At 38.4% G+C, this 26835-nt stretch overlaps 1 protein-coding gene across 2 annotated transcripts in view; it reads left to right on the forward strand.

Moving 5' to 3' along the window:
• COPS2 (COP9 signalosome subunit 2) overlaps window positions 1–24014 on the forward strand; it is a 36759-nt gene extending 12745 nt beyond the window's left edge. The window contains exons 2-13 of one of the 2 annotated variants that reach the window (XM_044979823.1): window positions 3551–3664; window positions 4698–4775; window positions 9771–9896; window positions 11323–11433; window positions 11558–11635; window positions 12578–12752; window positions 13514–13692; window positions 13814–13866; window positions 17065–17162; window positions 19606–19688; window positions 22344–22402; window positions 23260–24014. In XM_044979823.1, the coding sequence (XP_044835758.1) occupies window positions 3551–3664; window positions 4698–4775; window positions 9771–9896; window positions 11323–11433; window positions 11558–11635; window positions 12578–12752; window positions 13514–13692; window positions 13814–13866; window positions 17065–17162; window positions 19606–19688; window positions 22344–22402; window positions 23260–23404 (1299 nt within the window). In that variant the 3' untranslated portion in view covers window positions 23405–24014. The remainder of the gene's footprint in view (window positions 1–3550; window positions 3665–4697; window positions 4776–9770; window positions 9897–11322; window positions 11434–11557; window positions 11636–12577; window positions 12753–13513; window positions 13693–13813; window positions 13867–17064; window positions 17163–19605; window positions 19689–22343; window positions 22403–23259) is intronic. The other variant, XM_044979824.1, reaches the window with a different exon arrangement.
• Window positions 24015–26835: the final 2821 nt, after the last annotated feature.

Below are 26835 nucleotides of genomic sequence, written 5' to 3' on the forward strand. Positions count from 1 at the left end.
GGCAGGGGGGTGCAGGACTGGCTGGAGACAGGGGTGTGTTGGGCTGGCTGGCTTCGGGCAGGGGTGTGTGGCAGGGGCTGGGGCTCCCGCTGCTGCCTGGTGGGTATACTGACATCACCCACCCCAGGTCCAAGGCATTGGAGACGAGGGTCACTGATGGGGATGGAGCCATGAAAGGAACTCCCTCCAACACTGATGCAGGATTTAACCAGTGGTGAGCTGGAGCCGGTTCGCGCAAACCAGTTGTTAAATTTTGAAGCAGTTTTAGAACCACTTGTTAACCCGCTTCCATGCGGGCAGGGGGCGCTGTGGCTTTGATAGGCTCCAGCTGGGAAGTGTGTAATTATTCCTCTGGCACCGGGGGCACTGCGCTGCGGGAGCCATGTGGGCGGCCGCCTAGCCCTGTTGCTGCTGCTACTCCCCTGATCCCTGGCCTTGGGGCTGCGTCCTGCTGCTCGGGCTGCTCCGAGACACTCCTAAAAAAAGACCCTAACCTTTTAGATGAGGGAAAAGTTCCTTCTCATCTCCTCCTCTCCCCCAAATTGAAGTCCCTATGTAAATGTGCTCCTCTGGCACAATGGAACTGCCACAACAAAGTAAAGCTTGTCTATGTGGGAGACAGACCTTTCTCTGGGGGTGGTGTGAGACTATGGAATTAACTCTTCCAAGAACTAAGGACCGTCACAACCCTTACTGTTTTCTGCCCTACATGTAAGGCACATTTCTTTGATCTTGCCTTCTCTAGCAAACACACAGCAACAGGTTTATTTATATTAAAAATAATAATTTAAAAACCCTACCAAAACAAGATACTTCTCCTTCTGGGAACAAGCAACACTTGTCAAGTTGCTTAATGCACTGTTGGAAGTTGCTCAGATAGTATGGTGATGAGTGCTGTATAAAAACCTAGATACAATAGAAAATATGTATTAATGTCAGTAAAGGAGTTTGTTCAGTATATCACAAAATTCACTCTCACAGTTGATACCAAAGACCAACATGTTCCCACTCTTAGTGGTGTTTGTTCCCTGTATGTCACGGTTGAGGAACACACTACATGCTGGCCTGCCATTTGCTACTCATGCTGTACTTGTTCTGTGGTTATATTTATTTGGATTTTTAACAATAACAAAAGGTATTGGCTGTCCAGAACTTTAGGCACCCCGATGTTCATTACAAAAATAAAATTCAGCAGCAGTTTACAGCCAACAGAACTTATCTCCCTTTAAAACATAAAACATCCTCCCCTCCTTGTGTTCCCCCATGTAATCCTCAGCAGCAGCCCATTCAGATAGATGCATCTTGCAGTGTGCCATGAAGGTCAGAAGACCAGAACTACTGCAGACTGGGGCAGGTGGAGCTTGTTCTGGCGCAGAGGGCCTCTCATAGGGAATGCTCTGCCATGAGGTTCTTCTCTTTTACGTTGAGCGGGATCTAGGTCAAGTGCATGTGGCTGTATGGCATGAGGAGAGAGGCGGTTCCTCAAGCAGGAACTTCCAGCCGTTTAGGGCTTTCTGGGTTGACAGCAACACCTTATATTTGATCTAGAAATAGAGCAGTTCATTTTCCAGTGCTGTCAAACTAATAGTACTCAAAGCAATAAAATTCACTGAGTGAGAAGAAAAACAAACCTAGCTGTGGTAACATCGCACACTTCCCTGTGATCCATTTCAATGGCTCCATTAGGAGAAAAAATTATTTTAATTAGGAATGAACTGGAATGTAAGAAGATTTAAGGATTTATTCAGTGCTGTATATAAACATTTAATAACAATTGGGCTGGCCGTAAGTTTTAGTAACTTACCTGTGGCTGCTTTCCCTATTTAAAAACTTAATTGTAAGTGTTCTGAAGTCTCCATTTTTAAAAAAAAAAGGCATACATTGAAAGAGTTTGAGTTTCTAGGAAAGAGAGCTGAATATAGAAATACTAAGCTTCTGTCTTTTGCCTGGTTTTTTCCTTGTTTCCCTCCCCTTTTTCTTTTGAAGGACTTCATTAACACTGGTAACATGGTAGTGAACAAAATAATAAACATGGGGGAAGGGATTGAGACAGTTACAGTGGGGGAAGAGAAGTCCAACATTTTTGCAAATAAAATAAAATGGATTAAAAAATGAATTGTTCATCTCACTGCAATGTACTGGTGACTGTCATTAGGGTTTAAACAGACAGTGTCAAGCAGTTTATCCTCAGCATTTAACCTCTGTGTTGGGAGAGGTTGGATTCCAATTTTAAAATAAAATTAAATGTTTGCATAATATTTTTAAATCAGTTTTTTTGTTTGATTTTGTAACTGTCACGAGCATTGTGCTAGTGCAGGGGTTGGCAATAATGAGGGGTAGCTCAGTGGTTTGAGCATTGGCCTGCTAAACCCAGGGTTGTGAGTTCAATCCTTGAGGAGGCTACTTAGGGATCTGGGGCAAAAATTGGTCCTGCTAGTGAAGGCAGGGGGCTGGACTTGATGACCTTTCAAGGTCCCTTCCAGTTCTAGGAGATTGGTATATCTCCAATTATTACATTATTACCTTACCTTATTACCTTCAGAAGTGTGCCGAGTCAACATTTATTCACTCTGATTTAAGGTTTCGCGTGCCGGTAATACATGTTAACATTTTTAGAAGGTCTCTTTCTATAAGTCTATAATATATAATTAAACTATTGTTGTATGTAAAGTAAATAAGGTTTATAAAATGTTTAAGAAGCTTCATTTAAAAATAAATTAAAATGCAGAGCCCCCTGGACCGGGGGCCAGGACCCAGGCAGTGTGAGTGCCACTGAAAATCAGCTTGCGTGCCACCTTTGGCACCCATGCCATAGGTTGCCTATCCCTGTGCTAGTGCATAAGAAGCTGAAGGTAAAACTGATTAGCATATTGTCATCAGTGAAAACTGAATAGCGTGTAAAAAGTAAGCAAATAGCATAACTGGAGAAAAAGAAAATTCTGTGTCTGCCAGTGCACATTGTGGGTGATTCCTTAGATTAACTTGTTCGGTGTCCAGACTCCTTCACTTCCTCCTTTCTGCAACTCTTGCACACTCCCAATATTTCCTGCTTCTCAGCAAAGAAACAGCAGGGGTCATCATCATGCCTAATGTTTTCCTCCATGTGTTGGTGTGAATTTTCATGGTGTAGAAAGGATAGGAATGTTTCCTTTGCGTAGATCTCCTGTATCTTCCATTGCTGAATCATTCTACTCTGTACTTGGACAGCAACTCATGAAGTGTCTTGTGCATGGACAATAAGAATCTTATAAACCTTTTAGAAGAATTGCAGTTTGCCTTGGCCAGAGTTTCTAACCGCATCCTCTCCCTTCCTCTCTGTCCCACCCTCATCCCCATTCCACCGCAAATCAATGTACTAATAGGTTGATTCCCTTCACCCCAGAGGTGGCTGAATTCTAGTGATGCTGTAGTGAGATGACAGGTTTCATATCAACCAAGATTGTTTTTATGTTTCAGTGTATTGAGAAATCTAAGTTTGGTGAAAGTTTTTTGAAAATATATAAATTTTCAGGGATAACATCTTGTTTTTCCTTTTTTTCCTAAACTGTAGGAATACTCTGAAGATAGTAACTCTGAGCCAAATGTGGATCTGGAAAATCAGTACTACAATTCCAAAGCATTAAAGGAGGATGATCCCAAAGCAGCATTGAGCAGTTTTCAGAAGGTTTTTAGTTTTATGTTCTCCCTTTTGTTTATGTTGATGCCATAACCCACAATTACATTTGATCTACTATGAAAATATTTATTTGGATTCAAGTTATTGGTGTATTGATATTGAAGATGCATTAATAATTCCCACTGATATTACCACATGAGGTTGTTTCCAGGAATTTTGAGAGAAACTTTTTGTAGTAGTGTAACTTATTAGTACGGATGGTAATAAGTTTTCATCAGACTTCTTGACTCCCAGACTGTTTACAAATTTATAAATACCGTACTGAGAAAATATATTGTTCATTGTTTAGTGGCACAACTGATTTTTTTTAAATTTTTGCAAAACTATTAAACCTTGCAAAACTGCTAATTTTAAATACATTTTTTTATTCAGTTAGCTTGTTTGTCAGCTGTAGAGACCATATCCAATTGTCTTTTCTTAATAGAAAAACCATTTTCTTTACTCTTACATAATGCATTACCATTGGTTAGGATCCTGAGTAATGGCCCATTACACAAAGTAAAACTATTTCCCCATGCTTATTTCCCCCTCCCCCCTCCCCCCCCCCCCACACATCTCCTTGTCAATTGCTGGAAATGGGCCATTTTCATTACCACTACAAACAGTTATTTTTCTCTCCTGCTGATAATAGCTCACCTTAACTAATCACTCTCCTTTAAAGTGTGTATGGTAACACCCATTGTTTCATGTTCTCTGTGTATATATCTATCTTCCTACTGTATTTTCCACTACATGCATCTGATGAAGTGGGGCTGTAGCCCATGAAAGCTTATGCTCAAATAAATTTGTTAGTCTCTAAGGTGCCACAAGTACTCCGGTTCTTTTTGCAGATACAGACTAACACGGCTGCTTCTCTGAAACCTTTCTAAGGTAGAAAACAAGCAGAAAAAAACTTTCAGGTCTCTCTTTATTACCTTCATTAATTTTTTAAAAAGACACCAGCTCTTTTTTAAAAAATCCCTTGCATGTCAGCTTTATAAGCATTGGGTTATTGATGAAGAATTCTTTTTTTCTATTTCAGGTTTTGGAGCTTGAAGGTGAAAAAGGAGAATGGGGATTCAAAGCACTGAAACAGATGATTAAAATAAACTTCAAATTGGTAGGAGTTGCAGCTGTCATTTTAGGAAATGCTAAATTGCATTAATATTGAATTGATTCACAGTTTTTAAATTGTTGTCCTCTCCTTATTTTTATCTCCAGAATTACATTTGAAAGAAAACTAAAACATATAAAATAAAATAATTCTCTAATAATGTCCATATAAGCAATCATTATAGTTGCCACAGGGAACTTATATGGTCATGATTAACATTAACCTCATGATTAAGAAGTTTTGAAATCTAGACCCACTTTTCTCTGTGCACTCATCCCAAGGTGCTGGGATAGATTGCTTGTGTGTAAATACAGCTATTACGTGTATTGACACCTTTTAAATAACATCGAAGAGCTTGCCTTAAATTGACCAAACTCGGATTTCAGGTTACAACCTGGAATTGGGAGAACACTGTGCCCTCTTAACTCTCCAGGCTGGGCTCACAATGCTTTGCTTGTGACAAGCAGCACACCCTCCAGGTGCTGTTGTCATTCAGTACAACAGCATGTGGAGCCCCACACCAGCAAATCTCCCAAGCCTTGCACCCCAGGAATATACCACCTTGCCTAGGTCAGAAGCCTGAATTGTGTAAATTTATTATCCAGTCCACCCCTCCCTCAGTGCAGAAAGGACACTCTAGCCCATGGGTCGGCAACCTTTCAGAAGTGGTGTGCCGAGTCTTCATTTATTCACTCTAATTTAAAGTTTTGCGTACCAGTAATACATTTTAACGTTTTTAGGAGGTGTCTTTCTATAAGTCTATAATATATAACTAAACTATTGTTGTATGTAAAGTAAATAAGGTTTTTAAAATGTTCAAGAAGCTTAATTTAAAATGAAATTAAAATGCAGAGCCCCCAGATCAGTGGCCAGGACCCAGTGTGAGTGCCACTGAAAATCAGCTCGCGTGCTGCCTTCGGCACGCATGCCATAGGTTGCCTACCCCTGCTCTAGCCTTTGTAAATTGAGCTGAGATTTCCCAAGCACTTCAACCAAAACACACTGTTTAGGTAAAATATAAAACAGATTTATTAACTACACAGAGAGAGATTTTAAGTGATTATCAGTGGTAGGCACAAAAGGTCAGAGATGGTTACCAAAGAAAATAAAAGGTAAGCACACAGTCTAAATCTCAGCACTTATTAGACTAAGCAGTATTTAGATCAAGCAGTTTTTCTCACCCCTCTGGATGTTGCAGGTATGTTACAGTTCTTAATACACTGGCTTTCCCTTTAAGCAGTGACCACTCTCCTCATTTCAAGTCTTTGTCTTCCCAGCATTCTTGTTGCTTCCAGCATAGGTTGGAGAGAAGAAAGGTAAAAGCATGATGCCACTGTCCCCTATTTTATCTCCTCAGTCCATGTGCCTAGAAAACACTAACAGACATGTCCTGGTGGGTTTTGCTGAGTGACAGAGTTGAGCAATCCCCCACTGTGTGATGTTTGCACAGCCCTCTTGCAGCATTGTAAATGCCTTATCCCTGCTGATTAATGGTCATTTAACACCCTCCTGTTAATGGTTCTCCTCCTTTGTTGTCACTGGAAAACTAGCAGTGGGCAACTCACAACTAGGGCTATAGATAAATTGCAGTTAACTCATTTAACTCACCCGATTAACTAAAAAAAATTAATTGCGGTTACTGTCAGCTTTAATCGCACTGTTGAACAATAGAATACCAATTGAAATTTATTAAATATTTTTGGATGTTTTCTACATTCATTTCAGTTACAACACAGAATACAAAGTGTATAGGCTCACCTTATATTGTTTTTTATTATAAATATTAGCACTGTAAAACTGACCAAAAAAAAAAGTATTTTTCAATTCCCCTCATACAAGTACTGTAGTGCAATTTCTTTATCTTGAAAGTGCAACTTACAAATGTAAATTTTTGTTTGTTACATAATTGCATTCAAAAACAAAATAAGGTAAAACTTTAGAGCCTACAAGTCCATTCAGTCCTACTTTTTGTTCAGCCAGTCGCTAAGACAAACAAGTTTGTTTACATTTACAGGAGATAATGCTGCCTGCTTCTTATTTACAATGTCACCTGAAAGTGAGAACAGGCGTTTGTTCACATGGCACTTTTGTAGCCAGCATTGCAAGGTATTTACGTGCCAGATATGTGAAACATTCATATACCCCTTCATGTGTTGGCTGCCATTCCAGAGGACATGCTTTCATGCTGATGATGCTCGTTAAAAAAATAATCATTAATTAAATTTGTGACCGAACTCCTTGGGGGAGAATTGTATGTCTCCTGTTCTGTTTTACCCGCATTCTGCCATATATTTCATGTTATAGGTTTTGGATGATGACCCAGCACATGTTGTTCATTTTAAGAACATTTTCACTGCAGATTTGACAAAATGCAACGAAGATACTAATGTGAGATTTCTAAAGATTGCTACAGCACTCAACCCAAGATTTAAGAATCTGAAGTGCCTTCCAAAATCTGAGAGGGATGAGGTGTGGAGCATGCTTTCAGAAGTCTTAAAAGGGCAACACTCCGAGGTGGAAACTACAGAACCCAAACCACCAAAAAAGAAAATCAACCTTTTGCTGTTGGCATCTGACTCAGATGATGAAAATGAACATGCGTCGGTCCGCACTGCTTTGGATTGTTATCGAGTAGAACCCGTCATCAGCATGGACGCGTGTCCTCTGGAATGGTGGTTGAAGCATGAAGGGACATCATGAAGGGACGAATCTTTAGTTCGTCTGGCACATAAATATCTTGCGACGCCACCTACAATAGTGCCATGAGAATGCCTGTTCTCCCTTTCAGGTGATGTAAACAAGAAGCAGGCAGCATTATCTCCTGCAAATCTAAACAAACTTGTTTTTCTGAGTGACTAGCTGAACAAGAAGTAGGACTGAGTGGACTTGTAGGCTCTAAAGTTTTACATTGTTTTATTTTTGAATGCAGTTAATTTTGTACATAATTCTACATTTGTAAGTTCATCTTTCATCATAAAGAGATTGCACTACAGTACTTTTATTAATTGAATCGAAAAATACTATTTTGTTATTTTTACAGTGCAAATATTTGTAATAAATATAAAGTGAGCACTGTAGACTTTGTATTCTGTGTTGTAATTGAAATCAATATATTTGAAAATGCAGAAAACATCCACAAATATTTAAATAAATGGTATTTTATTATTGTTTAACAGTGTGATTAATCGTGATTAATTTTTTTAATTGCTTTACAGCCCTACTCACAACATATTTCAATAATAGCAATCCCTCAAAATCTCAAAACTTCATACACACTAAGAATATACATATTTTGACAGAAAAATTGGTTTCAGCTTACCATGACCTTTCATATGATATCTTACATGGCATGCTTTGTATGAAATATAATTATATGAGAGGGGTGGATATGGGGTTTCCAGGGTGATGCTTTAAGATAGTGTGCCACCTTGTACTTTTGAAAATTTGTTTAAAAAATAAAATGAGCTGATGACAAACAGAATTTTTAGAGTGTCTTATGAAGTTCAGTTTTCTATATGGATTACAGTAGCTAACATGAGACATCTGTGATGGGATCCCCCTGGGGTGCAGCCTGGGACTGCTGTGCCCCCTTAACTCTTTCCAGCCTGGGCTGTCTCTCATAATGCCTTGCTAGTGACCAGCAGCACAACAGCTTGTGGAGCCCCACACACCCAGCTAGGTTGCATGAATGCTCCCAGAGCCACTCATGAAGCACACAGAGAAAGGCACCAGAGCCAAATCCCCCCCAGCTCCCAGCACTGTACCTCGGGAATATACCGTCTTCCATTGCTCAAGATGGGCAGTGCAGATTTATTAACTAGTTCACCACTTCAGCAATGGAAAGTGGTTGTACACCAGCCTTTGCAGCACCTGAGATTTGCCACATGCTTCATACAAACTCACTGGTAAAGATAAACTGTTAAACACATTTATTGAATATGAAAGATAGATTTTAAGTGATATTAAGTGATAGGCGAAAAGTCAGAGTTAGTTACCAAAAGAAATAAAATATAATCACGCAGTCTAAACTCTCAACTCTATTAGACAGGGCAACAGCTACATTAAGCAGTTTTTCTCACCCCACTGGATATTGCAGTCCTTAGTATACAGATTTCACCCTTGAAATCTGGGCCAATCTCTTCTGTTGGAGTCTTGTCTTCTCAGTGTCTTAGTTGCTTGCAGTGTAGGTGAGGGCAGGAGAAGGTCCCAGTATGTGTCCACTCTCTGTTTTATACCCTCAGTCCATGTGCTTGGAAAACAAGTCCAGACATGTCTGGAGACATTGTTGAGTCTCCATACAAGGTTGAGCAATTCCCCTGGTGTGGCCTCAGGCAGGTGAGTCACTGCATCCTAGCTCCCTTGCTGGACAGTGGTTGTTGATGGATTAATTGATACCATACCGGGTGTTGGCTACTTTTCTTGCTGTTGCCTCAGGGGAGCTAATGTCTGGCTGATTCCACAACTTACAGCAAGTTTTAGTGACCACCATACAACACAATTCTCATAACTTCATATGCATTAATGATATACATATATGGGTAGAGAAATTACTTTCAGCAGGTCATAACCTTTCCCCGATACTTTACGAGGCATGCTTTATATTTAAGATCACGATTATATAAAAATGAGGAATATGGGGATTCCAGGATGCTCCCCCAAGGTATAGAATTTCACAACATCATTCACTATAATGTGTTGGTAGGAAATATGTTTTCACACCAAATAAAGGGCCATGGTAATTCTCAAATAGACTTCTCTATTTAAACTTCTGTTCTATGAAAATCCACTTAACTCACTTTTGACTCTGCCACTTATGCGTAATGTGGCTATCCTAAATAGGTGACAGAAAATTTAGAGCAATCACAGACATGCATGACTGCATAGTCTCTCTACTGTAATGTTTTTGGGTTTTCTGTGCATATTTACAGATGTTAATATCTGATGGCAACATTCAGTATACAATTTTTCATGATTATGAATTATATATGTTTTTCCTCACAGACTAACTTTCCTGAAATGATGAACAGATATAAACAGCTATTGACCTACATAAGGAGTGCAGTTACAAGGAACTACTCTGAAAAATCCATCAATTCTATTCTTGATTATATCTCCACTTCCAAACAGGTTAGATTATCATTCCTTTAAAGTTGGTGGTCCTCCTCCACCTATCCATTTTTTGCATGGACTTTTTGCCTTTTGAAAACCTGATTCTTTGTTTAATTGGAGAACAATTATAATATTACATTTGTTACAGTATGTTAAATATTGTTCCCCACAATTTATTGATCATGTGTTTAAAAATTAACTTGTCTTTAACTTTAATGTCATCTACACAAGATTAAAGCAGGGTAGAAACTACTTGGTATCTCTTACCTGGGATTTCTATACAGCTAAATGTCACAAATGACTTGTTTTTCAGCAAAGTGGCTACCACCATCAATAGGTTCTCAAATGTAATTTGTAGTTAAAATAACTCTGTATACTCATTAATTTTGCATTAAGTAAGCAGACTAGGTACATAGGACCAGGTCCATGGCCAAGCTCTGCTCTCTTTATGCTACTGGAGCAGCATAAAGAAAGAAGAAAACTTCCCTGAGCTCCTAGCTGGGGATACCCAGCATGTGGAGAATTGCCAGCACACACAGTTGACTTCTGTGCCTTCCTCTCCTTCTGCAACACATGGGGAGGGACAGGTGAAGTGGCTGGAGTGTGATATACTCTGACAGTTCCAAGGATGGGTGGCCTTAGGACCATACCTAGTTGGCAGTTTAGAGTATCTGTTCTAAGTTGTGCCAGGAGTTAAGACTAGAGAGAATCAGGGACTCATACCTGCAACCTAAAAGACACTGGGCCTCATCCCAACTGCACCCAGCAGATAATCTGACCATTAAGTATACAGAAAGTTTTCTCTCTCAACTTTCTAGATTATCTGATTTTTAAGAAAAAATGCTATTAAACACTCTGCAATTTTGGGTGTTACAGATTGTTTCCATACAGGAACATCTGGTCTGCTCTGAGCAGACTTTTTTTTATTCTTATTTCATGCAGTATTTGAACAGGAGGGAGAAAATATCTTTTTTGTCCCCTTCCCCTCCTATCCTTTTACTCTTGTTGGTCTCTCCTTTTCAGTTTCCAGTAACAGTAATGCTAGCTTTCTGTTAGTATTTTTCTCAGATACTTAATAAAATCATTGTTATGTAAGTATCTGCTTAAGATGGATAAGTAGCTTTGGTTCTTCACTAATATGATAAAAAATTGCAGATTTTAAAACCTTGTGCAACTTATTTTGAATTAAAAGCTTACATCTGGGTGCTTCTAAATGCTTTTGTCAGTTCCAAACTTCAGTGAAATCTTCTATTTTATGATAATACTGTTGATTATTTATTATGTTTAAGTTTTGTCATTTAGTTGCAATTTTTGCTATTTATAAGTAATTGTTCAGTAAGATGCAGATTCCTGTATCTTATTTGTGTTGAAGTTCAAACATGCACTTTTAGTTTGTTCAAACTGACTATATTAACAGGTACAAATTTGCTGTTTACAATTATAGAATTCTGATTTTTTATGCCAGATGGATTTGCTTCAGGAATTTTATGAAACAACACTTGAAGCTCTGAAAGATGCTAAGAATGATAGATTGTGGTTTAAGACAAACACAAAGGTAAAATATATAAATAATATTTAGTTTTATTTTTTGCTTGCTATAACTTTCTTAAATTGCAAGTCTTAATTTTATAAATTTCAAAATCCTAATTGTCCTAATGACTTTAATTCTTTAATCACAGCTTGGCAAATTATATTTAGAACGAGAAGAATATGGAAAATTACAGAAGATTTTGCGCCAGTTGCATCAGTCATGCCAGGTACAGTAGAGTAGATATTTAAAAAAAAAAAAAAAAACTTTACTACCCCAAAATTACTTGTAAAATCATTCACTGTAACTTTTGTATTTAGTACTAATTTCACATCCAGTTTTCAGGCCATCAGAATGGCATATCATTGAGCTTTGTAAATAAAACAAGCACTAGATTTAATTTCTAATTCCTTATCTGTTTGGTAACTTGAAATAAAAATGATAGAATAGTTAATTGCTGGTAAAAAGATGAATTTTTATAACCAGCAGATAGTAACTGCATTATCATTACATTTCACTTGGGTGCAGGAACTAGAAGCATTTGTGAATTATTCTTCCTTATAATGTATTATTAAAATTAATACAACTATTTGGGGGAAAAAAACTATATTTAAACCAACAGAGAAGCAAAAATTCTAAATGAAGCTTAACAGTAGGAGAAAACTATGGCATTTACTTCATTGTGGAAAAAATATATTAAGCCACGTGCATTGGCCAAATCAGCCTCCAGCTTTGCCTATCCTCTCCATCTTTATGCTGAACACTGATGATTTACACCTGGGAATCTGGCCCATTCTTAGCAATAGTATGGTCATGAATACATCACTTCTCTATTGCAGTGGTTACGTGGCTTTAACTTTTTTATACTGAAAGAAATTCATAAGATATGAAAGGTACAGAAGGTCAACTCTTGAAGTCCTTACTCAAGCAAAATTCATAGTAAAGTCAGTATTTTTACCCAAGTGAAAAACTCTCAGAACTTGGTCCATGCTAGCTTCCTTGAACATAATGTTTTAATTTCACTGGTTGTATTAAAATTACGGTATTTGGAAACTTCCTTATTTTTGGCAGGAGATTTCTGAAAATATTTAATAACACACTTTTATATTAGTAGAATGGTGACCTCAGCATTATTTCAAGATTCACAGTATTCATTATTACTCTTTCCTAGACTGATGATGGAGAAGATGATTTAAAAAAGGGCACCCAGCTACTGGAAATCTATGCATTGGAAATTCAAATGTATACAGCACAGAAAAATAACAAAAAACTTAAAGCACTATATGAACAGTCATTGCACATCAAGTCTGCCATTCCTCATCCACTGATCATGGGGGTCATCAGAGGCAAGGTTTTTTTTATATTACTACTTTAAAATTCCTTTGTTCAGACCAGTGTCACTTAAATTAAAAAATATCTTACTTTTTTATGTTGTTTCAACTGAAAATACATTACAGAAAACATTCCAAATATCTGATCTCATTGAATTGCATTGGCCACTAAAAAAGCATTAGGATTCAGTGGAAGTACCTATTTAATGGCCAGTAATGGTTGAATGAATTGTAGTGAGGATATGTACCATGTCTGAAAGCACCTTTCACTGGGATATGGCTATCACTTGTCTCCTCTGCTGACAGCAAACCTGCCTATTAGAGCAATAGAAGGAAAATAATATTACTCATTTGACTTTCTAAATAGTTTTTCTAAAAATATGTTGGATAGCTCCCATAAATAGATAATGTTGTTATGTATTGTCTTTGAAGTTTGTCACTGGGATAAATTCCAACTGAGTAAATGTATTAATTGCAACCTTTTTGTTAAAAGATTGCAAAGGTATACTTTTCTTTATAGTCACTGTGTGATCTTAGGAGTGGTTATTTTTAATAATATTTGAATTGGAAAACCAAAAAAGAAGCAGCTGCCTTATATTGACGTGCTAATGCTTTTTCTCAGCAGTTTTAATGAATTAAAAAAAGAAAAAACAACAAAAAAACCTGAAAATATATTCAGGAATCAGTTTAGACATAGCATGGTACATTTAGTAAAATCGTTCTGATAAATGGCTGCAAGCACACAGCTTCTCCTTTCATCATTGTTTTCTTTTCAGAATGTGGAGGCAAAATGCACTTAAGGGAAGGAGAATTTGAAAAGGCACACACTGACTTTTTTGAAGCATTCAAGAATTATGATGAATCAGGGAGTCCTAGAAGAACCACTTGCTTAAAATATTTGGTCCTAGCAAACATGCTGATGAAGTCCGGAATAAATCCATTTGACTCTCAGGAGGTATACTTATAAGTGTGCACAAGTCGGCTTAGCTGCTGCTTTTCCAGTTTAATAGAGAAATTGGCATAAATAGCTTTTTTTGCTACCTAAATGTACTTATTATGGTTTCTGTTCTATGTAGGCTAAACCATACAAAAATGATCCAGAGATTCTAGCAATGACAAATTTAGTAAGGTAAGATATTTTATTTTTCCTGAAGGGCAAAGCTACTAACCATGAAACAGATATTTTTGTTTTGTTGAAAATAATACAAACAGACTTTTTCATAGGTATCAAACCAGCATTTCGGTTTTGGATTTTCAGTGTTTCTGTTGTTCAGAAGCTTTCTATTTAGTGTGATCTATATCAGTAATACTCACTGTTGCTCACGAGCTGCAAGTGACTCTTTAATGTGTCTCCTGTGACGCTTTGCAGCACATGATATTAAAACACTGTGTGATTTAATCAGGATGCTTTCACTATGTTATTAACCAATTATTGCTGATACTTGGTCAGTTATTTTGGTGTGAGACTTTGTGTGTGTGTGTGTGTGTGTGTGTGTGTGTGTATATATATAAAAACTAAATATTTCCCCTGACATGCTGTTTAAATATGAATATATAGTACTATAGTAAATGAAACAATGAATTCATACTACTGTGGCTCTACTGGGTAATGTTGATTACTAATTTGGCGCATTAACCACTGATGTCTGAGTATCACTGATCTATACAAAATTCTCTACAGTACCAGTTTAAAAAGACCACACTAAGAACATATACTTTTTTGTTTTATATCTAAAATAGTATATCAGGTTGAATTCCTATCTGGTGTCATTAATGTTATTGTTTTTCCCTAAAGGCCAGTGTCTTCCAAATATCCTAATTCTGAATCATGAGATTTTATTGGCAAGACCAGGGAACTGACTAAAAAGATGTTCTTTGAGGTTTGAACATCCGAGAGATCACATTTGTTTGCTGGTTTTATGGCTAAATTGCCTCCAACGATCAGCTTATTTACTGTGATTATGTAGTGAAAATTTGATTGAATGTTGTATTCAGAAGCAAGAATTATCTTTATAATTGTTATAATTATTATAATTATATTTAATTGTATTTATTGTATATAAAGGCTGCAAATTTTATTCTTTTCTTTCCATGAGCTGATCCTTCTCTCATATAGTTCACCATAGTATTAAAAAGAACATTCATATGGCTTTTTTTTTTTTAACACGAGTGCTCTTTTTTTTTTGTAGAAGTTCAGTATACTGCATGATAATAGAAGCCAAGATATTACTAGTCCTGGAATAGAGGGTATTTTAAAATGTTTACAACTGCATTTCTCATTGGTGATTCAAGGCATTCAGAGTTTCCAGGATGGCCAATGCTGACTATGCAAATTCAAATTTGGTCATTTAGAGCAGTGGTTCTCAAACAATTGTACTGGTGACCCCTTTCACACAGCAAGCCTCTGAGTGCAACCCCTCCACCCCCTTACAAATTAAAAACACTTGTTTATATATTTAACACCATTATAAATGCTGGTGGCAAAGCAGGGTTTGGAGTGGAGGCTGACCGCTCGCGACCCCACCCCCCTATGTAATAACCTCACAACCCCGCTAGGGGTCCTCACCCCCAATTTGAGAGCCCCTGATTTAGAGTCTGATTTTTCAGAGTTGCTGACCACCTGCAAATCCAGTGACAGCTGGGAATGCCCAGGACTTCTGAAAGTCAGGCCCATTAAGCTTTCCTTGAAGGTTGATATTGTATGTTATATTAGTAGGATAATTTGGAGGCATTGATGTGCAGTATTTTCGCACATCAAGGCATGTGTGCCAAAGGAGTTTTATGGCAGGGTTTTTGGAATAGAGCTTTCAAGTTTCAAATCCTGTGGGCATATGTCCCCCTAACCATATGAAGATCCAGAGTGCTACATGGCTTTTTACAGAGAATGTGGTCAGCAGTGTTTAGGCCCTAGGGTATCAAGACCATCAGCTTAGGTAGATTGTATTGACGCAGTTCTTTCATGCTTTGCTGTGAAACCAGCCAGGTCCTGTCTGCTGTAAGCAGCTTCTCTCTTGATAAATAAGAAGCAATCTGTGTTCAGTTCTCTTTTGCAGTCAAAAGATGGGGAACTCCTCCCTCCAAATATTGAAATATATAGTTAACACTGTGGGCCAAACATTGTTCAGATACAACTACTCTTTGCTATCAGCTGCTCAGAAACAACACCACTCTTTCTGAAGCCAAAGAGGCATATGCATTATTGACCTAATGATAAATAAAGGATTTGGCAATCTGTGGAGGGATTACTTCAGAGAATTTCAGTTCCATATACCTCCTTTCTACTTTAGCTTCATGTTTTCATGTAAATTTGAGACAGAAGGAACTCCCATGGGCTTTAGCAAACCTGCTTTCAGTCATACTACCTAATTTATATTCTTTACCTTTACATCTGAGTATATTCATCTCTCAAAAATATGAAAGCAAGTAAAAAATGTAGCACAAATTACAAAGCTGCAGCAGATAACATCAGTTTTGTTAAAGTTACAATGCTATTCTTAATTTCTACTACAATTAGAAACTAAATTTGCATTTAGATTTTCTGGGGAAAAACTTTGCTTGTGTGGTATCCTTTGAAATGTTATACGTAATTTAAATGCCATTTAATTATGAGATGTTTCATATCAGGGTTATCAACTACTACAGACATTTGCCTCTGTGTTGTTTATCGTCTCCTCAGAGTTGATCCACAATGAAGTCTTAATGCCAAGGTTATAGCATCATAATTATTTTGTCATAGAGTTTGATGTGTATAAGAACAAAGATGACTTTGCTGTAGACTTCGGTCAGAAAGAATATCCACACTCTGAAGGAGAAAGTCATTACTAAAACACACACATTCACAAACACAGTTAACAGCAATTGAATGCATATACTGGACAATATATTGCTGATGCCTCTTGGCACTTAAACACATGAGGTTCCAATAAGGTGCATCAGGACACATCCATAACATAACAAAACAATTGAGTAACTTTGAGTAACTATATTTTTAGTGTTTTTAATAGGATAACTTTTTTAAAATACAAAACGTTCAGGACCAATTTATAGTTGCAAAAGGGCAGAATATTCATATTAAACTTCTGTGAACACTAACAAAATATGTAGTAGAAGAAATGAAGGAGCTACAGTGTTATGTTAAGATGCATGTTTTCAACACCCTTTTATCTTAAGCATCCTCAATTTGTAATTATTAGAAAGATTGTGACTGTAATTCTTTGCTATCAATATTTAATATACTTTTTTATTATTTGGAAACTGGAAATCTTATCCAGATCTGAGACTTTTTTTACTTGACAAAACTGTAATTCACTCTCCTCTCTCATTGAAGTGCCTATCAGAATAATGACATCACTGAATTTGAGAAGATTCTGAAAACAAATCACAGCAACATCATGGACGATCCCTTCATAAGGGAGCACATTGAAGGTATGGTCACAGGAAGTTGTTGTCACAGTTCAGGGCAACTGCACCTGTGTTTCCCCTGAGTGGGCACCAGCTTCAGGCTTCCAGCTCCCTAGTTTTTGCCTTTCTGGATGGAGACCCGTGTGTCTCTCCCTGCAGACCAGGGTATTTCCAGGCTGCACGGTTCCCTGCCTTCACTATGTTCTTCCCAGCACAGGCAAGTTGCCCAAAGGCACGTGCTTGCTTTCTCTTCACACATGGTTAACAGGTGTAAGTGCTACAATACCACATAGTTCTTTGTGTGCAAGCCTATTTTTTTATTAACATAAAAAGCAATACAGAGAAAGCATATTAAAAACAATAACGAATCTACACCCATGCTATTAAGCTTACCAGATGTTACTCTAACATGGATTCTGGCAGGAATCATCCTTCATCCCCTTCTCCTCCGATCTAAGGGGATTCAGCTTGTGGTTACAATTCATTATAGCTTAAACTCTGAACAAGCACACTTATAAGATGTTTAGTCCACTGTTTATGCAGTTCAGGAGTCTTTGACCTGGAGTTTCTAGGAGCATGTTGACCATGGGCTTTCCTACCTTGAGGGTACCTTGAAAAAGGAGGATTCAAAGTGAGTCATTTGCATCCACTTCACAGGTATTGGTCCAAAAAGTCCTTTGAAGTTCCTAATGCCATCCAGAGGTTGCATTAGTCAGTCTCCTATAGAAGATAGATACACTCAGTGCCACAGGAACACAAACAATTGCATTTTTAATACAGTGGACCCCAAAGATGTTAAACTTAATTCAGAGTTTAGCTTCATTCAATGAACATCATTCAGGATATTGTCAGTCTGTACCAGTTGTAATTCTGTTTTTTCCCTTGCTTGTTAAGATGTATTTCTTCTGCATTGGGAGAATAATAAAAAATAAATGTTCCTTATAAGATGTTATTGCTGTGAACAATACAGTTAGTTAGTCTATCCTTGGAAGTCAGAGTTAATGAGATACTTTGCTATATAACTGTGAAAATTACCAAAATAATAGTTGCTTTTGGTAAAAGGAGCACACTTGCAACCAGATTTATGAATAAAAACAGCAGCAAACCTAGAGCCTCGTCTATTTGAAGTAATGGAAATATTACAGCTGACTTCAGGCAGCTTTGGATGTGGCCCGTATTGAGGAAAAGCATGTGTGCTTAACAGCTCATGAGGGCAATCTGAATATGACTAAAACTGTTATTCGTAAAAGATAAATAATTGCATGGAAGTTATTGGGTCAGATCCTATGATGCAGCCAAACTATGCAGAATGTGATGGTGTCTTAAAACTCAATCTTTGTGCTCCCTAGTGGTGCTCTGCACAGGTCATCCATCCTTTCTCCTGCGTTGTATTTTGAGGGCATAGTATAGGGACCTATCAGCCACCCCCCCCCCCCTTTTTCTCAAGCCATACTCCATTTTCATTACTACACCAGAAGCAGGGAGAGTATGTGGGGTTCAAACCTCTATTAGCTCTTTATCACTGAAGAATCATCCTTAGGCGGAGGTGATCCTTCCTGGACCAATTAATATGGCTTTTTAGCCAAATGTGATTAATAGTGCAGTGAAATGTGACTATGCTGCATTGGAGGATCTGGTCCATTATGCCATTAATTGTCACTAATTAAAATTAAAAGTATTGTAGAATATTCCTATATAGTGTTACGTTTGGGTTTTCATATGAGAGACTTGATAAGCATACAAACAGCAGTAAAAGAGTCAGCTGGTCGAGTGAAGGAAAACAGAACAGGCTTAAAAAATATTAGTGAACAGCAAACTTCTTTTGTGAACTTTCATATATTTTTATTAACAGCTTATGCATGCATATTTTTAATTTATTAAACTTGCACTTTATCTAATAAGAAAGTGAAAAACATTCTTAGCTGCTGCACAGACTCTTTACGTTGCCACTCTGCCTCAACTCCTTGTCTTGTTAGGCTATTAAACTCTGATTCCGCAAACAGACTTCAGTGGGGTTACTCCTGTGTTTAAAATCAAGCATATGCATATTTGCAGGGTTAGTGCCTTAAACTTTTTCACATTTTGGTGAAAGACAGGTATTTCTGTAGTAAGCTGAGATGGTAAAGATACTGTGCAATATTGTGTACCATTTATCCAGTTTCTTAGAATAATTTTTAAATAGTTACAAACTATTTTGAAAACTGTATTTTCAAGCTTAAACAAATTTCAACATTATCCAGTACTCCTGCTAATACCCACGCTGAGCTACATATTGTGAAACAACCAGTGAAGAAAGTTGGCTTATTTTTATAATGTGGGAGTACTTACTACCATATAGGAATATAGCAGTCAAGAGATGGAAAAGAACTACTAGGTATAAATATGGAACTATTTTGCACACTTGCTCATTTGAATATGTAACCATTGTTCTTACAATAGTTACTTATTTGTTTTTCTTCTCTTACAGAGCTTTTGCGAAACATCAGAACACAAGTGCTTATAAAATTAATTAAGCCTTATACAAGAATACATATTCCTTTTATTTCTAAGGTACTTATCAGAGGAGATTTGTATTTGCTTAAATTAACGACAATTATGAATCAGCATAGCTGTCAGACAAATATAGCACTTCCCTAAATGGAACATCTGAAAATATAACATGGCACCCAAAATGCAGTGAATAGAATGCTGACAGTTTTGCAGTATGGAACTGTACATTTATATGTAATCTGAATAATTCTTATTAATGCTATGGTAAATGTTTGATGTTTAGCTGCCAATTTTGCAGCATAGAGACGCACTTGCTTAGAGGGAAGTGTAAAAAATACTTGAAAGTGCAGAATTCCTCTTAGGCAACTATAATAAATATGAACTAGCATGCACAAATTCTGATGAAATTTCAGCTGTTTTAAACCCTTCTTGTATAGCAGATAGCATTAAAAGTCAGTGATGTCAGAGTTGTAAGTCTGACAAAAGGTGGAATAACAAATTCATAAATTAAAAAGCCAGAAGGGACTATTATGATTATCTAGCCTGACCTCCTACATAATAAAATTGAAGTGAATTTCCATCGATTTGTGAGAGGGAAATGTACCTTTATGAGCTTAGTTAATGTTTGATTAAATTGATGGCATGCTAAAATGTATGAGGTACCAAGGAAGAGTTAAGCATAGGTTTTATAATATAAGCACAAAATGTAAGGTTGATAAAATTGTCTTTACAAAGATTACTGTAAGTAATTATTTAACTTTTTTTTTTTTTAAAGATTCCATTTGCACTAGGGTGACCAGACAGCAAGTGTGAAAAATCGGGACGGGGTGGGGGATAATAGGCTTCTATATAAGAAAAAGCATCAAATATCGGGACTGTCCCTATAAAATCGGGACATCTGGTCACCCTACATTTGCACAGAATTCATCAAATTTGCAGCACAAGATAGGCCAGGAGCTTCGCTACTTCTTACATATTTGGCCTTCTGAAGCACTGCTAGTGAACACATGCAGAGGCGCTGAGTTTTTCTTTTTTCCGGGGTGCTCCACCACCGCTCTGCCCTGAGGCCCTGCCCCCATTCCACCCCTCCCCCAAGGCCCTACCCTCATCCTGCCCCTTCCCGCCCCTGCTCTGCCTCCTTTTCCAGGCCCTGCTCCCACTCAGCCCCTTTTCCAGGTCCCACCCCTGCTCTCCACCCTCCCCCAGATCCCTGCCTGCTTGCTGCTCTCTGCCCTCCCCAAGCCTCTCCCCTAGCTGCCAGTCAACTGTTTGGCGGCACCTCCAAACAGCTGCACCCACTATTTTTTTTCTGTGGGTGTTCCAGCCCTGGAGCACCCACGGAGTTAGCGCCTATGAATGCATGCCTATTCCATTCTAACTGTTAGACCAGGGCTGGCCAAACTGTGGCTCACAAGCTGTATGCGGCTCTTTTACAGTTAAAATGTGGCTCGCAAAGCGCCCCCCCCCCCATTCCTGCATTCTCTGCCTATCAGACTGGGGCAGGGAGAGGGTGGAGCTCAGAGCTTCTACCCTGCAGTGGTGTGGTGGGGCTAGGGGCTTCTCCCAGAGACAACGGGTGCCAGCTGAAAGTGGGGGGATACAATTTCAAGGTTCATTCCCCCTCAACACTTGAGTCATGCCTCCTCAGGCATCAGAGGCGGCTCTACATATTTGGCCGCCCCAAGCAGTCAGGCGCGGGAGACGCCCCGGGAGCAGCGGACCTCCCGTGGGCATGACTGCGGAGGGTCCGCTGGTCGCGCGGCTTGGCTGGACCTCCCGCAGCTGCGGACAGTTGGCTGGTCCGGCGGCTCCCAGTGGAGCTTCCGCGGTCATGCCTGCGGGAGGTCCTGCCGAGCCGCGGGACCAGCGAACCGTCCGCAGTCATGCCTGCGGGAGGTCCACTGGAGCCGTGGGAGGAGCGCCCCCTCAGCAGTCATGCCTGCGGCAGGTCCACCGGCCCAGCCTGCCGCCCCTGCCGGCAAATGCCGCCCCACGCGCGTGCTTGCCGCGCTGGGGTCTGGAGCCAGCCCTGTCAGGCATGCCCCTCCTCCCCTACCCTCAGTGGCCCCACACTGCAGCTCCCAGGTATTAGCGGCTCCCAGCTTGCCAACTCCAGCAGCTGCTGCGCAGCGAGGGGGCCCAGTGGCACCATCTGACAGAGCAGGGATGGCAAACCCTAGCAAAAATCTGGGGGGGAGACACATGACTCCCCCCAAGTGTTGCCTCAGCTTCTGCCCATTGGAGGGTCTCAGGGTTTCAGCCCCGTAGGGTGTGCCTGCCGAGGCTCAGGGCTTCAGCAGGAGTGGCGATGAAGCCCTGAGCCCTGGCAGGTGCACCCCTGCTCTCAAACTTCTGAAGATTGCCGCATGAGGCACGGAGGGTGAGTACATTTGGCCACCACTGTATTAGACCTCCTGTAATCTGATCTGTTCCTTTATGACTGCAGTCAATGAAAGAGTTCTCTGCGGGAGCTGCTCACTGAAATTTAGGGGTGGCATTTTGAGCTCTTCTGAGATGCTGCTGATCTTTTTCCTGTTGACAGTGTATATCTTGGTTGTTCTTTTCCTATTCTCTCTGATTATTATTGACTTGGTACTATAGTCTGACATTAAGAAACTGAGCTCAGTACTTACATGTGAAAATTAAAAATAAAAAAGATTAAATGTTGGTTGCAAAATAGTACGATGGCAACATAACAAGAGTTTTCTCTCTTAGGAATTAAACATAGATGTAGCTGACGTGGAGAGCTTGCTTGTGCAGTGCATATTGGATAAGTATGTACTTTCCTTCTATTTCTGATTAATGAATAACTTAAAAGTGTAGTGTAGAAAAAACAGCAAATTGTGTGTGTGTGTGTGCGCACGCATGTGTGTGTGTGTCTGTGTGTTTCCCCTGAAAATGCCATTTGATTCTACAATTATATAAGATAATGTGTAAGCTAAGTCCTTTGGAGCTGTCTGGGTTAGTAACATGAGTCATATTAGAAGATGTGAATTCAGAAGAGTTTTAAGTAGTTGATTTTATGTATGATTTTACATTACGTTTGCATTTTATAATAGCATATACTTGAATCACTATGCCAAATTATGTAAGTTATATATTACTAACTGGTATTTAGATCTATAAATATGTAAAGGCTGAGATTAATTATAAAGGAATGGTGTCTAAACCTCATAGCTAATTTGCATATCTCAGTCATAGTTTATAAAACTGGAGAATTTTTTTGTATTGATTTATTTTTTTAGTTTGCTGCATTATAAGAAGTTTTACTGTTAAAAAGAGAACCAATGTTTCCCTGTTTTCTGAATTTTTAAAAAAATCTTTATCTTTAATTCCTATATTTGAGAAACCTTATTGGAGGCAGTGAATTCATTCTAAAACAAAGATTAGAGAACACCTGAAGTGCTGTTTACATCAGGTGACCTGAAATTCCTACAAGCACCTCTGAGCCAAGTGCATTGCATGCATGTTAGTCCTAGTGTCTCTATTTGTAAGTGTTTGGCAGGAGAAGTGGGTCTGCAGTTTAACCTCTTACCATAATAATTTCCCACCGGGCAATACATTGTGCAGATGTTAAATTCCTAGGCCAGTCAAGCTCTCAAATAAATCAGAGTTTTTTGTATCTTTCTAGCACTATTCATGGCCGAATTGATCAAGTCAACCAGCTCCTTGAACTGGATCATCAGAAGAGGGGTGGTGCACGATATACTGCATTAGATAAATGGACCAACCAACTAAATTCTCTCAACCAGGCTGTAGTCAGCAAGCTGGCTTAACAGAAAACAAGCTTTTACAAAACGTACTTAAGGCAACAGTGCAGTGATGTAAACCTTAAAAGAACTGGGAATGGCAAAACTACTGTCGGTTGATGTGCCCTGAAATTATTGGAGTTATGGCAGAAGTGCTTTTTTGATCAGCTGGTTTGTGTTTTGCTGCTGCATTTATCCCAAGAAAAACAGCTTTAATCTCCAGAAGAAAACCAAAATGCCACGGGATTTATGCTGTATTGACATCTTGCCCTAAACATACAACATGATAATAATTTGTCAAGGGCAACTAATGACCAGAGAGAAGATTTTTTGTCATGATTTTAAATACACTGACACGTTACTGTTGGTTAAATTTAAACATGTTTTACCTGCAGAAATTCTCTCACAGAAATAACCTGCAATAACTTGAAATGCATACCCTTTTGAACACTTCCTTTTCTCATGTATAAATTGATATGTTTGCTGCATTTTTCAAAATGTCAATTCTCCAAAAATGTGTCCGTATATTTCTGTACCTGCAGCATAGTAAAGGTTTAGAGGAAACCCCGTAATTATAGTGGCATACTGTCACTTAGGTTTCAAGCAGCAAAATAAACAGTGCAGTTCAGAAATTGTACAGTTTGTTTCTTGATGTGTTTTCATTACATTTTGTTTTTTAGAACAGTAGGTAAGTGAGTATTCCTCACCTCTGATACTGAGAACATTTTGGAGATTAAATCTTAACCTTGGTGCATGCTTTTGGTTTATTTCTTACCATATTTATGTACAGATATTATAGAGATTTAAGAACTGATATCTAGCAGTCTTGCTGATTTCAAGGCTTTATTTTGAGAGGTACAGGGATCTTGCAATTCCAGTGGTAGTCAATGGTGGTAGGGGGTTTGCACTTCTGAGTATCGGGTCCTCATTTTGATCTCGGTATTTCAAATAAATGTTTGGTAGGAAATGGCTTGGGGGAAATTCAGACCACCATAGCTGACTTTAAGTTTGTGCCTTGTTAAACTAGATTTATGTTCTGACTTGGTTCTGAATTTAACTGTAATACGTTATCTAAGTAGAATACCAACATTTGGGAGTGATACTGAGATTTCTGCTGTATGGGTATAGAATAGGGCTTTGTGCAGTGACAGGAGATGGAGTCCGTGCAGTCCCTTCATAGCCACTATTCAAGCCCTGACAGAGCATAACAAAATTCTCCCCTCCAGGAGTTCTGGGCCACTGGATCTATTTAACTATGGATCTGTAGTGTCCTCCAATGAGTCCACTGCAACAGCTCTCTCTGTGCCAGCCTGTTTAATGCCAGAACAGAACCCTCCAGCAGCCCACAGGGAAGGGATGTGGAAACCTTCCTGTGTGGCCACTTTGTCCACACTTCCACTCACTTCATTCAAGACAAATGAATGGTTTAAATGATACAAAGGGCAATGCCAGGCACGCTTCTCATAGGATGAATATATTCTTAAAGCAAAAAACACCCGAAGACATTTAAGAATAAAAGTGAAACAATTTAAATTCTCTTCAAACATAATGGAGAGTAACAAATAGCAAATGCTGTGTCACTTTCTGTGAGAGGAGAGGCAGAGGAGTGAGATACCAGCGAGTAAATCAAATGTTGTAGGACAGCTTGTGAATGACAGAGTTGAAAGAAAAAGATCTGAAACTGTACTATCTAAAATTTAACCTCATGGACTTGAGCAACAAGGCCTCTTGCTGAACTGTTGGAAGTTTTAAAGGCTATAGGAAAAAGGTTTATTTTGTGTGTATAATATAGTATTTTATCATATATTAGATATTCTGGAATGCAATTCTCTGTCCAGAGTCTTATTGAAACAATAAGCTAATGCTAAGTATTACATTGAGATTGTCAAATTTAGGTAAACTGAAGGAAATCAAAATTAAATCCCTAGTCTGAGGAGTAAGAAATTGAAGGTGCATTCTTATGTTCTTTTCTCTCTATTGATATGAATACTCTTTGTTACCTTTAACAGATGCCTGAATTACATACAAAAAATGTATTAAACAAAGCACCTATATTATCTAGAGATTGAAAAGCTAATTGTGCTCTTCAACAGAACAAAAAATGAAATGGCTCTTACAGTTGCCTGTTTTGTAGAAGATTTTAGAAGACTTTAGAAGATTGGTAAAAATAGTACTCTGTGCCTAACCTGAGCAGATAGAGCATTCAGACAGGAGACTGAAAAGGATTAGGAAAAAAATTATTTGCTGTATTCTCCCTCAGGTAAGCACAGCTGCACTAAGCCAAATAACTATCTAAAGTAAATGAGCTATAAGTATAGATTTCATAAAGAAATTCTAGTAGTACTCAGTATACCAAGGAGAAGTTTTCCAAATTACTTTAAATAAATCACAGCTGTGCCTTTTTACTTAACTTTGAAATCCTGTAGTTGGTGTTTCAGATTATATCTTGTCTGTTCAAATGAAATTTTTTCCCCATTAAAAATTACACAAATCAATTACATGGCTTATCATTTATAGTAAAGCCAAAACACAGGTTTGAGTTGAAATGGTTGGGTTTGTATGTGAGCTGCTAGCAAATTAAGACTTAATTTAAAACAATTAAATTTTGCAGAAAGCTAGTCTCACAGGTTAGGGTAGGTCCTTATATGGCCTTGATTACCATATTGTCTGAGCACCTCACAATTGTTAATGGATTTTACTTTCACAACATCCCTGCAAGATAGGACAGTATTACCCCCATTTTACAGGTGGAGAACTGAGAGACAGAGTAGATTAAAGACTTGCTCAAGATGACATAGCAAGCATATGGCTGCGCCCAGCAATTGTGTCCCAGTCCAGTGCCCTGTCCAGTTGACCACACTTCAGTCATTTCAATACATTTTATCTAAAACCATTTGAAAGATTAATTACATAACATGCAAAGAACAACTCTTGTTCTATAGCGTCCAGTGTGATTTGTATTAAATGCAAGGGAAAGTATATGAAACAAAACTCAATTCTTGTAAATAACATGGGGCTGAATCTTGACATGCAAGTTTCCTTCCCTAACCAATAAACGTTTTAATCTACTCAGTCTACATTGAGTATTCGGAGACACAGTTAAATGTGAATAGAAATTGGAGCCAGTCCTTATAGCAGGCAAAGTCCTTTTTCACGTTCTTTGAAAAATATCTTCAGATAACACTAGCAGATGCATTGTTCTTATTACACACCATGTTTCTGTATAATACTATGGTATGTGACATGTTCTTTACATTTAAAAAATCCCACTAAAAATCACTTATTGGAACTACTCAGAGTAGGAAGAACTGCCAGGTAGTAGGTGTTTGTAGGATGGAGGCTGCACTTAGCAAAATCAAATTAATTTGTTATACTTCACAGCAAATTTATACGTGTGTGTCCAGCTAATAAATATACTACTCAGCAAGCCCGGGCTCCATATCTACAGATCCAGTGTC

The sequence above is a fragment of the Mauremys mutica genome, chromosome 11 (assembly GCF_020497125.1).
Source record: "Mauremys mutica isolate MM-2020 ecotype Southern chromosome 11, ASM2049712v1, whole genome shotgun sequence".
Lineage (NCBI taxonomy): Eukaryota > Metazoa > Chordata > Testudines > Geoemydidae > Mauremys > Mauremys mutica.